The sequence below is a fragment of the Scomber scombrus genome, chromosome 4 (assembly GCF_963691925.1).
Source record: "Scomber scombrus chromosome 4, fScoSco1.1, whole genome shotgun sequence".
Taxonomy (NCBI): domain Eukaryota; kingdom Metazoa; phylum Chordata; class Actinopteri; order Scombriformes; family Scombridae; genus Scomber; species Scomber scombrus.
This window is the reverse complement of record NC_084973.1, coordinates 6195950-6208872: the sequence shown is the minus strand read 5'-3', so window position 1 is coordinate 6208872 and position 12923 is coordinate 6195950. Positions and strand designations below refer to the sequence as shown.

The window sequence follows — 12923 nt, the reverse complement described above, 5'->3', positions numbered from 1 at the left end:
TTGACACCTTTCATCTCACAGCACATCTTTGCCTGTATCAATGACTTTCTCCTTACTTGTGTGTGTTGGTGCTGTCTCAACTCTGAAGCAACTTATTAACTGAAGAAGTCAAACCAAGAGGTGTAAACCATTTCCTTTAAGACACCCTTTTTTTTGTGACACAAGGGACCATTAGTCATTTGAAAACTCCCTACCATATAAAACCCCAGAGCAACTTCAGTAAATCAGCCTGGAAGCCATTTATACGAAAAGAACAAGTTTGAACATGGAAGTAAAGGCAACATGAGGGGACGCGTTTTTAAGGGCTGAAAAAAAAAAAAGAAGAAGAAAGATTAACACACAGGAAGTAGGAAGTGTGATCTGCGATACCTCTAGTGTGTGTATCTGTGTGTGAGTGTGTATCACTGTGCGTGTGTTTGTGTGTGTGTGTTTGTGTACGTGCTCCGGTCAAGTGTTTGTGTGAGATGATACACTGACCTGTGCTATGAATTAAGGACAATGTCTCTGAAACTACCTCGCAACTGGGACTTCAGCACCTTCAAGGCTGAGACAGCTCGAATAGGTAAGTTAGTGGCCGTGCTGCGTTCACTGACTGCAGCAAGGATAAAGAGCTTTGACATGCTGTCATCTAAAGGGTGTAAAATGAACTTCAATTCCTCATTTGACATAAAACCAGAGTTTGTAAAGAGTCCAAAGATTTGAGAACATGTTGTTTTGGATATGTTTATATCATTGAAGTACTGCCATATTAGTTCAATTAAAATGGTTTTATTATGAGAAAATACATCTCTACACTCCACACATTTTTCCTCAGTGATGATGATGGTGGTTGCTCACTGCATTGTGGTGACCAGAGTCGTTTTTAGACAATTTTCTGACACCAAATCACTGTTATGTAATGACCTTACTATATCAAGATATACCTTGAATATTTCAAATGAACCCCTGACGGTTGCAATGAGAGGATGATCATCCTTGCTCTGTGTGCATGTGTGCAAAACTATGTGCAGCCATCTATTTCAAACTTACTGTATGGCGGTCTAGACTTGCTAATTCTGTCTTCACCAGAGTTTTGCATTGGGTGGAATCAGTGCAGCAACATGCCTGGTTTCCCCTCAGGCTTAAATGGCACAATAATTACAACATTCTAAATGAGATTAGCACACATGCATGGACAGCAGTACAGTCCTGCTCTTGTTCACATGATGCACCATTTTGCTTGCAGAGCTAATCATTTTTTGCAATCAGTGGTAGTGGAGTGTTGAGCACAGTTGAAGGAAGTATCTGCCTGCAGTGCATTTATTTTGTCTGCTTCATGTTTAGTGAGTATCTGTAAGTCACTATTCTTGGCATGTTCTTACTTAAGTATGACCATTGATGTATGAGTGTATGACAGCATGTCTTCCTGCCAGCTGGTAATCGCGTTGTGATTGTTTTACATTGTGATGTTTATGTAACATGACAGTTTTTCACCCTGGGACTGGGGTGACGCAGGCTTTTTAGCAGGAAAGTGAGTCAAGACCTCCATTTCTGCAGAGCTCTGACTTAATTGTATGTGTAACTGTGTCTATGCATGTGAGTGCGCGTGTCTGTGTATGTGCCCATGAAGTGTTTGACTTTTCACAAAAACTTGAAAAAACACACAAACTCTACAAGAGTGATTGTGATAGATAACACTGACTGCTTCTCATAGAAGAACTCAATTCAGTTGTTGCTTTTGCAGGATTATTCACCCATTCACTTAGTTGCAAGGTTCGATGAGAAGATTGATACCACTTTCATGTCTGTCCTGGAAATCTGAAGCCATGGCTTGCAGCCAGTTATTAAGACTGGAAACAGCTAACATGGCTCCATCCAGAGGTTAAAAAAATACAACCAGCACCTCTAAAGCTCACTAATTGTAACTGGTTACAAAATGGAAGTGTAAAAATTTCAAGCTGTTTTATTTTCCTTTGGATGGATATATGCCGGACTATTTCTTATAATGTATTAGCTAGTTTAGGAGGTCTAGTATTTGTCCATATGAAGCTACAGTAGCCACTGAGAAAAAGAGAGGAAACAGCTTGTTTGTTTAATCAAAAATTGAAGTGTAAAAGTTTCAAGCTGTTTTTTTTCTTCTCCTTTGGATGGATATATGCTGGATTATTTCTTATAATGCGTTAATTAGCTAGCTTTATTATATTTTACCATTAACAATGAAGCTAAAGTGGCCAGTAGCTGGTTTAGCATAAAAACTAGACAGTGCGACAGTGAGGAAACAGCTAGCCTGTCTGAACGCTCAAAATGGCACTAGCACCTCTAAAGCTCATTAACATTGTTTGTTTAATAAGTTACAAAAAAAAGGAGGTGAAAAAATGACACCTTTTTTTTCTTCTTTGGGTTGATATTTTCTGGACTGTGTCTTACAATGTGTTAATTAGCTAGCTTTGGCGGTCTCGTATTATTAGCTGGTTTAGCATAAAGACTACACGCTAGCCTGGCTCTGTGCAAAGGTTAAAAAAAAAACACCAGCACCTTTAAAGCTAACTTACGTTTGTTATCTTGTTTGTTTAATCAGTTTTAAAAAATCAAAGTGTATAAATGTTGTTTTTTTTCCTTTGGGTTGATATTTGCTGGACTGTTTGTTATAACGCTAGCTTTCGAGGTATCAAACTTGTCGATTAACTATTAAGCTACAGTAGCCACTCAGTTAGTGGGATTAGCATAAAGACTGGACAGAGAAAGAGAGGAAACGGCTAACTTGGCTCAGTCCAAAAGCTCAAAATCTTTCAGTTTATAAAATGTCTTTTTTGTTTAAAAAAAAAAAACAGCTAGCCTGGCTCTTTTCAAATAAATAAAAACCTAGCCACACATCTAAACCTCATTAATGGACACATTTTAGGATATCAAACCAGAGACATATGTCATGCATTTGTGGAAGTGATCAGTAATTGAGGCAAGTTTAAAAGAGCTGAGTGTTTGTCAGTTTAGGGTGTGGTGTGACATCGGTCTCTGTGTGTGGGCTCAGGGTATCTGAAGAGCACTTTAACTTTCCACTTATCAAGGGAGGATGATGCTATTAAAATTAGACCAAAGCACTTTCAAGCTTCTAGGTGGGGACCCTCAAAGTGTCCCTTGCCCTCCAGCAATGATGTGGTAGCTTCCACTTTCAAGCTTCTAGGTGGGGACCCTCAAAGTGTCCCTTGCCCTCCAGCAATGATGTGGTAGCTTCCTGTTTACTTCGGCGTTGCCCTTCTTCTTCTCTTCTCCTCTATCATCTGGTTTAACAAGACACAGTGAATTTAAGAACAACTGAGCAACAGAGATCAATCTCAATCCAGATATCAGTCAAACCACCCAGTGCGTTGCTCGGCCTGTCTCCATCTGACTCTGTCTCCGCTGGGCCACGTACACCTCTGTCTCTGTTCTCCCATCACTCCATTAAAACTCCTCAGCATCGGTTCTTACAGTCACAGAACTGTTTTAGTATAAGAGTATCAGTTAAGTATGACATTCTTACAAGAACTTCAGATTAGGATGATTTGCTAGTTTCAGTTTAAATTAAGCCTACACAAAACGTAATCTCTGACCTTTCTAGTGGATTGTGTGACAGTCTTGCAGACTGCTGTGATATTTAGAACAATCAGAGCTGTATTCATGCACACTCCACAGGAAACTGCTCTGGTCAGACGAGCGGTTTCCTTTCACCCTGAAACGTTAGAGGGGGGGGAACGAAAATAGATCTCTAAACTTTGACAGGCTTATGCATATTCATATTCAAAAGAGGAAGTGCTCTGCTGCAGTTGAGTAGTCCTGATGTTTTGGCAATGTTTCTCTGCTCCGGCCGTGACACAGCACTGTGGGGATTGTTTGACATTTTTAACAACCTCTTTCTTGTGGTGCTGGGCAGCACGTTCCAGGAGTGTGATACCTGGAGAGGGAGGCTCAGGCCCGGGCTCACCGCGCTCCCCCAGGTCCATGGAGAGGCCGCTGAAGGCTGGCTGGCTGAAGAAACAGCAGAGGTCTTTAGTCAAGAACTGGCAGCAGCGCTACTTTGTGTTGAGAGGAAGCACTCTGACCTACCACAAAGATGACAAAGAGACCACCGTCCAGGTAGGACATTGGGATTATAGTTTATTCTAACCCTCATTAATGTAATTATATTTTGTTAATAGAAACCCCTTTGTTGGCATAAAACACATGTGCACATTACTCGGTATCTAAAGCAATTCAGACACTAATACAAATGTATTTAAAATAAAACAACTTTGTAATTTTTCGATGTGAGAAGACTTATCAAAATGAGTTTATACATTTAGTAGTATAAAGTTAGTGTTTTTTCGTATTTAATGACAAGAGTACTTATAGATCAGTTCTTAGAACTGTGTCATTTATCATTTCCAATCAACGCCACAAACACTAGCTGTGTGGCTACCTTTGCACACTTCCTGTAAACAAAACAAGATGAATGATCATTGAAGCCTCACAAGCATCCGTTGTCCTGTCAATGTGAGTGTTTAAACCTTTACTGGTTTATTATAACTGTCTATGAGGGAGAGCTGTTAAATATATAGACTGCAGTGTTGTTGGTCTATCCATCTATCTATCTATCTATCTATCTATCTATCTATCTATAACAATAGTTGTATTGCGTCTGATCTTGATTCTTTCATCATTTAATTTCACGATTAAATGTATAATGTATTAAATTCCTCCTCAGAATGACAATGAACGCTCTGTTCAGTGTGCTTCTCATAACTTGTATCATGGGCTGAGCTTGTTAAGGTCACCTCATACTCCCAGATGTGTTCATTTTTCTCTACAACCTGTTTAGTGGCGAGTAGTAGTGAAACAGAAAGGAAATAGAAGCAGGAATGAAAATGTCATAAAATAACCATAATCCCATCAAAGCACCCCACCACCACCACCACCACACATCCTCTAATTTGTGGACATGTAGTACACGGTACACAGAATCAATTCAAGGGTCATTTCCACTTTTGAACTCAGTTTATGAACAGAAAAAGAGGAGAGGGAGGTGAATGGGGGAGATAGGTAGTAGGCTGCACATCACAGTACATACTATAATGTAAACAATGCATTCATAGAACATGAGGAGTCCATAAACCAAATTAATAATAATAGATCAGCAGTGAGCTTCCTGTGTGTTGTACGTCTGCAAACGCCTCAACCATTCACACAATAAAAAGGAAACTGCTGACTGTGAGTTAGCTGATTTTCCGCTGATGATACTGTATCTGTACCCTGACAAAGCAAAGATGCTGCAGATTCTCTGATAACTCTGAAAAGACAGTGCTGTGTTGTGGTTTGTGATTGACTCTAAATACTAGTGGCTGGTTTTTAACATGAAGGACCTCTGATGACAGTATACTAATATGTGTATACTTCTATGTGTGTTTGTGCCCCTGTTTCTTGGTCTCCAGGGAGTCATCCAGCTGCGGTTCAGTAAAGTCAATGAACTCTCGCCAAACTCAGATGACCCAGGGAAGCACCTGTTTGAGATCATACCACGTAAGTTTAAGCCAACAATACCGACTGCATCCAGAAACAAGCAGAGCTATTCAGCTCCAGATGGTTTAGTGTAGTGATACATCAATGCTGTGAATGTATGCAAAGCTGTTGCTGTGCACATTATATTCTTTTGGCAGATGCTTTTGTCCAAACAAGCTTCCATTGTTTTGGCATGCACATAAGTTGGATGTAATTTTGGATTCACTGTCTTACTAAATTACATTTCAGCATGTAGACAGGAGCAACTTTAAGATTTAACCACTCACATTGCAGCCGACCCACAAGCTACATGCTAATTATACTCTTCTTTCATTCTTTCATCTTCATATGCTACAGTATAAAATCATTTCCTGTATGCCAGTTTTTTAAAATGATGGGCCAGTTCCAAAAATGGGTTACACATGCCTTTGTAGTGGTGCCTGCATGAAACCACGCATGTCTGTGGGAGGTAGAAACTAACACAAGCTGATAGAAATCACAAACTTCTCTACAAGTCACATTTGTCCCAGGTATGTCTGTACTAGTTAAAAGTTTTGTTGTAGTAAAACCCTTTTTTCCCCATCTTTATTTTGCAGATACAACAGGAGACAGAGAGCGATGTCCTTATGTGTTCATGGCAAACTCTCAGAGCGACTTGGATGATTGGGTCAGGGCTCTGCGCAGGGGCATCGGAGTGCACACAAGTGGAGGTCCAGTACAATCTTAAACCAGAATTATTTGTTTATTAAAAATTTAAAATATGCCATCCATACCAACCATCTGATTTAAAATGAAAGCTCAGTGAAGAACTATAGTTTGAAATATTAATACATTGTATACAATACATGAAGTGCATCATCAGGAAAGTACATCTAGATTATATCTATACCTCATAGATGATCACATAGTACAGTACATGATGTTAGCAATGAAAACAGTATCTTAAGACAAAAAGTAAAATATCTTCCCATCTTGTTTTAAGTCCAATCACCACCAGAATATGTAATGTACTCTAATATGTACAAGCTATTTAAAAAATGGTGCTGATAGTGTAAAATGTCCTCCTATTCTACTATATGGACGTTGCTGCTCCAACATGTTTTATTTTCTCTGTGTCCCTGCAGTGTTTGGAAAGAGCCTCAATGACATAGTGACGTACGAGCAGCGCTTTGGGCCTCGCATGGTGCCGATCCTGGTGCAGAAGTGTGTCGAATACTTGACAGAACATGGACTGGATGAGGAGGGCATCTTCCGCCTCCCAGGTCAGGACAACGCCGTCAAGCAGTTCAGAGACGCCTTCGACGCAGGAGAGAGGCCCTCCTTCCCCAGGTAACACACACCAACACATGGCTTCTGTTCTGCATGAAACATTTAATAGAAATTAATCATGAATGTAGTTGTTTCACATTTCAGCAGCAGAATGTATGTGTTATGACATAGGATTATTGACATAAAAATGAAATACTGAGCATAAAGGGTTAGAGTGGTTTAATCAGCACATAAATGCAGTCACATGTCTCATAAACAATTAAAAACACAAACAATGTCCTTAGAAATCATTTTACACTTCTGTATAGGTAAATGTATAAACCTGAGAAGATCAGCACTATATAAGGAGAAAAATGCCTTAACCTCAGTCAGTCAACAGCATCAGCTTTTTTTTCTGTCTGAGAAAGCACGGAGGACTGAGAGAGATGCAGAAAGGCTGATAGATTACTTACTCTCTACTCAGAGCTGAAGAGGATACCACATCCTGTTCTGGCAGGCACACAGAAGGATGTCTGTATTACTCAACATCACAAGCACTTCTGACAGAGCACTGTTTATCCATTAAACCTGACATGTTTGTCTAAATGTAATGGTAGAGACAGTAAGGGCTACTCAAGGACGCATTATGTTAATTTTCAGACTAAAGGTTTAAAAAATACAAGAAGGATTTAGTTGTTTTAGTGGTATTTTTGGCAGGGTTCGAACATACAAAACGAGGCACAAAAAGTCCAAGATAAGTGAAATTGAAGAGGACTGTGTCTTCATTTGTTGATACTAGAGTAATTCTCAATACTAAACTTTAAAAAAAGAAAGCTCTTTGCTCATGGACACTCAAAGCAAACAGTTTAAAGTAAAGACAAGTCTGTATATAAACCAAAACTGGCTTCATGCACTAATAAACTGAAACACTGGGCTTAGATTGTGTGTTGAAGGTTTAAATGTCAGCTGTACAATAAATGGATGCTTGTTGGTTATTGTGTCACCACCTGCAGTGACACAGATGTCCACACGGTGGCGTCTCTGCTCAAGCTGTACCTGCGTGAGCTGCCAGAGCCTGTGGTGCCCTGGACTCAGTACCAAGACTTCCTGGACTGCACCAACCACATGGATGTCAACAGTTCAGAGGTGCATTTCTTTTATCAGCCTAAAACATGTCTGATCATCCTCACTGTATGATTACACATGTGCACATTTAGGAGAAGTTCTGTAAGGAGTTTTGCATGTCCTTTAATCTTTTGCTCATGTCTTGTGTCGTCTCAGGGCATGGGGTTGTTGGAGAAACAGATCGCACTTCTCCCCAGAACCAACTACAACCTTCTCAGTTATGTCTGCCGGTGAGCACAAAGCATCAAAGCCTTATGGGATATTCCAGAAAATATGGTGTATGTGGTTTGGGAGGACGTCTCATAATTGGAAAGATGTCCTTGAGCAATACTTGCTACTCTACATAAGATTCTGATTAACCTCTTATGCCAAATACATAAAATGGGCAAAACACTGTTCTCAGATCAGACTTTTCTTTTGCGTGTTAACTGTAGTAATCTTGTCTTTTTGTTCTGCAGGTTCTTGTTTGAGGTGCAGCAACACTCCAAAATCAATAAGATGAATGTAGAGAACCTAGCTACAGTGATGGGGATCAACCTGCTCAAACCTCAGATAGAAGACCCTATCTCTGTGATGAAGGGTAAGAACACATCACCAGTGTATCCAGAAACAACTGATCTGTAGCTCATAGAGGGGCTGGCACACAACCCTCTGGTGGTTCTTCTTTTTTTTTTTGGAAGAGCTAAAAATATAAAAAGTGATCTTGACTTTATAAGAATGTGAATGACAGTTTGGTCTAAAACAGGTTAATCGTTATGAAACTCTGTCGTTCACTATGTAGGAACACTCCTGAAGCCAAACTATGTGCGATTACTAATCTTATTAAGCAATAACATTTGGCAATACTGCGAAATGACTACATCCTTCTCTTTTTTAGAGACTATTTTTAATGAAATTAAACATACTTAATGGAAAACAACCTCAGAAGTTATGGTTTGTCTCCTTTAGGTACCTTTGTAATATAAGGGATGAAACATGTTGTGCTATGTGCCCCATGAACTTTACCAAACATCTTAGTACTGCTGCTTCTATTGACACATGTCTACATCCGCTGTACAAAATAACTGGAAAAAGAAGAAAAAGAACATTATAAAACTAGCTTTAAGATCTAATCAAAAATAAGAATAAGAACCCAAAGATAAGACGTTTTGATCATGAAAAGATGACAGTTTCGGTTTGTTTCGTCTTCACAGCGACTCCTCAGATCCAGAAGCTGATGACAGTGATGATCAGACAGCATGAGACTCTCTTTCCTCTCGCCAAAGACGTGATTCCGTCCCCTCCCTCAAAGAAGGCAGAGTCCCAGAAGAACGCTCCTCGAAGCTTTGTAGGCTGGGAGTCCGCAGAGGTACGATCAGCCCACAACGTTAATACCGCGTCCTGTTTTTAGGACATACATGTTGTGGTGTTACACAGGGGTAGCACCAGAATGTATCCTAAACAGAGGACATGGCAGTGTCCAGTGGAAAAAAGATCACACACCAAAATATTCGAAATAATTAGTATTAGTAGCACATAGTTGTCAGGTATCCAGTGTGAGACCTAGATATATAGAAAACAATGTTGGCAAAATCTATCAATTTAACGGTTTTGAAAGTTGCTTTAAGCAGCTACAAGAAATTGGCCCCCTTTTTTAAAGAAATAGTATGACATAGGGCCGATACTGGATTTTTTGGAGCCCATGCCGATACTGATATTAGGGAATAAAAAAATTCCAATATGGATATATTGGCTGATATTCTTATATATACAGAATATGTACATAAACACATGAAATAGTAAACTTCACTGGGAATAACTGACATCTGTACGTATAGATTAACTTATGTAGATATAAGTATATAACTTGAGTTAAGAAAAAGGATCAAACACACAGAAAATGCTGCCTACGTAAAGTTAAAAAATAAAAATATATTGGTACATATTGGACAACATATAGGCTGATACCAATATACAGAATCTGTGATATATTGATATATCGGTCAACCGATATTATCAGTCGGGCTCTATTATGACATTTTGGGAAATACATTTGTTAGCGTTATGCAGAGCATTACATGAGAAGATCAACACCACACTTATTTTAGCACATAAATATGGAGCTAACCAGCAGCCAGAAACCAGATAAAAACCAAGAACCAGGACTGGAACCAGGAAGCTAGCCTGGCTCTGTCTGAATGTTACTAAATCCACCTGCCAGCACCTCTAATGCTCACTTGTTAATATATTACAGTACATCTCATTTGTTTAATACAGAAAAAAACAAACAGTAAAGTAAACAGTTCTCCATTTTACAAGGTTTTATGTGCTGGACTGTTGATTAGCCAATAGTAGGGACTTCACAGAGTCTCTCAAATAATCCCCTAAAAGACAACAGCATTGTGTCTCACTGATAGTCCACATATTGAAAGATATTCAGGAGAAAATGTCTTATTACAAAAAATGAAAGTCAAGTCTCAAATCCAACTGATGGTTTATGATTCAATATTTCAAAAACTCATCACTCACTAATTTGACTATAATTTGCTTTGACTCTAAAACTACATTTGTACATAAAAGACTTTTCTATCTGTAATTCATCTTAAGTTATCTGTTTGTTTCAGATGGGTGATGCCTCTCTGTCCGAGTCTCCAGAAGAGGAGGAAGACAATGACAGTCCAGCTCCAGAAAAAGGAAACGGCGGTCCCCGAGACAACCAACAGGATCCCACCTCACCTTCTGCAGACGACTTCACCGGAAGCCCCCGCAAACGCACCCAGACCCTACCCACCTTCAACTGCCCCCTCACCGGGATGGCGGCGAAGGCTGACGCCCTCAACCGGTGGAGTCGTATCCAGGAAACTACAGAGGAGAAGAGTGGGACATTGTCAGAGGATATTTTTAAAATCCTGGACCTTCGGAACACAGGGTCATTGTTCGGAGGGTCTCTGATGGGCACCAAAAAGGGAGAAGATAGGTCCACGGCCCGCAGAGGAAGCGACAACACAGGATGCCCCGCTGCTGCCTCCCAAATACCTGAGAGTGATTCCCAGCCTGCTCAGGTCCTGCCTCATCAAAAGAGTGTAGAGACCCTGACGGTGAAGAGTCCAGATCAGCAGGTCAACAGCAAACCTGAAGAGAAGAAAGAGGGTCAGCAGCATGTTGACAGGTGAGCTCAGCAGAGTAGTCACGGTGTCGGCTTCATTACTAACTCAAGGTGTTCCCTCACCCACCTGACTAACACCTTCGTCCTTCTATCTTCAAAACTACAGCTTCATCTAAAAGTCTTGAAAGGTCTTTTTTAAGTGCAAGTGCTACAGAAACCTTGTGACCCAAGTGTGACCTCCATCAGTCTGCACTTCCATTAAGTGAAGGAAATGTGAGATGGTAGAGTGAAATGTGAGGCAGCAGAGGTCGTGATTTTCTGATTTTTGGTCCTTAGTATGGCTCAAACTCCCCAAAACACTTAATCCTACATCTCCCATCATGCAATTCTCTTGATTAGACCCTGTAAACAGCCATGCTTTTTACACTCTATGACCATAGTAACAAAATGTATAATTTCACTTGAGGAAGTTGTTTGAAACATGAAGAATTAGAGCTTTAAAGATAGATCTACCTTTTTACGAAGCCCTGAACTTACTTTAATTCTACAATGCAGCAATATGTTATATGTCATTTCTTATCCTTAAAAAATGTTGATCCTCCAGCTTAATTTTTGTTAAATTGTGGAGGGTGCATGATGGAATAAAAGACAATCTCCGCATTAAAATCCAGAATATTCCACTTGAAAATTTGTACATTTGTGCTGAAAGTACTGGAAATAATCTCACCCTAACATAGCTGTAAGATCTTTTTGCTTGTTCAAAGAAAAATAAATTCAAGCACTCTTTATTTGTCAAAGTAACTTGCAGTGTAACTCAACGAAATGCTGTGTTTCGCACCGATGAGCACCAGTACATGAATTGTTTTCAGAATAGATGGAGTTGCCTCTTTGGATCCTGTAAATCTGCACCCTCTCTAACTCCCACTGTCTCTTGCAGTCTGCAGCAGGAGAACGAGGAGCTGAAAGCGACGGTGGCTGAGCTCCAGTGTTCTCTGGAAACAGAGCGCCTCCGTATGGCCGCTCTAGAGATCTGCCTGAAAAATGCAGAGCGCAGCCGAGATGAAGCCCAAAAACGCAACAATGAGCTTCAAAGAGACATTCAACGTTTCCTCACCAAAGAACCACAAGCTCCCACCTAAGAGTCTGTTTCAGACCTGATAGAATATGGACTTATGACCTCATTAACCACAACAGAGCTAATTTCACAGGAACTACTTCTGCAAAGTAGTGTGGAGTTTCCCGAGTTAGCTCTGTTGGGTTTAGAAGTTAAGTTATTGGCTCATTTGTTTGAGAGTCTGAAAGTCTGTTGACAAGAGGTCAAAGACTTTTTTATATCACTATTCACATTAAATAATTCAATTAAAAATGGTATCACTGTGTATGAGCTTCCTTGATTTAGTGTAGTTCTTATACAGGAAATGCAGGAAAAGAATGCCTTTATTGAAAGGTGAAATATTTGCAATTGTATCGTCATTTTGCAGCTTGAAAAGACAGGATATGAATTTCAACAGAAATTGAAGACCGGATCATATCAGCTTTGATCGAACCCTTCGATCAGAAGACAACTGGACTGTATAATGAACAGTGGACAATGCAAATACTCTGTTATATGTGAGGTGAAGAGTATCGTTTGTTGCTATTTTTCTGGTAAATTAATTAAACAGCATAAATAAAGTGTGGTTTGTGTATGCACATAATAATACCACACACTCACAAAACCTACACTTACAATTAATGATGACTGCTTTTTAGATACAAATGAACTAAAAATAATAATAATAATAATATTGATGATAATAATAATACATTTTAAGGGACTTTAAGGACACCTTACAATGCAACAAAAGAAGTAGACCAAAAGCTCGAATTGAAGTGAATATGGTCTGGATAGAATATTATGATTAAAGTTGAATTGTAATGAGTATTGAGCTGTGATTTGAACTGTATATTTGAGTTCAGCTGATGTGTATGTGAC

General features: G+C 39.6%; 1 protein-coding gene across 2 annotated transcripts; it reads left to right on the top strand.

Annotated features, from left to right (window-relative positions):
- Positions 1-272: 272 nt before the first annotated feature.
- Positions 273-12665, top strand: arhgap25 (Rho GTPase activating protein 25). Of its 2 annotated transcripts, XM_062417811.1 has the most exons (11): positions 273-562; positions 3890-4092; positions 5424-5511; positions 6087-6200; positions 6615-6819; positions 7752-7884; positions 8020-8093; positions 8322-8443; positions 9057-9211; positions 10467-11011; positions 11886-12665. In XM_062417811.1, exons 1-11 carry the CDS (start codon positions 499-501, stop codon positions 12085-12087), a joined length of 1905 nt encoding a protein of 634 aa, XP_062273795.1. In that variant the 5' UTR covers positions 273-498; the 3' UTR covers positions 12088-12665. The 2 variants fall into 2 exon arrangements, with proteins under 2 accessions (XP_062273795.1, XP_062273794.1); XM_062417810.1 differs by lacking the exon at positions 273-562 and having other exon boundaries at positions 3772-4092.
- The last annotated feature ends 258 nt before the right edge of the window (positions 12666-12923 follow it).

Excerpts from the sequence above, each read along its gene's own strand:
- arhgap25 (XM_062417810.1), top strand. The coding sequence starts at position 3,796 with ATGTTTTGGCAATGTTTCTCTGCTCCGGCCGTGACACAGCACTGTGGG. Across the intron at positions 6,820-7,751 it reads GAGAGGCCCTCCTTCCCCAG|TGACACAGATGTCCACACGG; the intron begins GTAACACACACC and ends CACCACCTGCAG. Across the intron at positions 11,012-11,885 it reads GGTCAGCAGCATGTTGACAG|TCTGCAGCAGGAGAACGAGG; the intron begins GTGAGCTCAGCA and ends TGTCTCTTGCAG.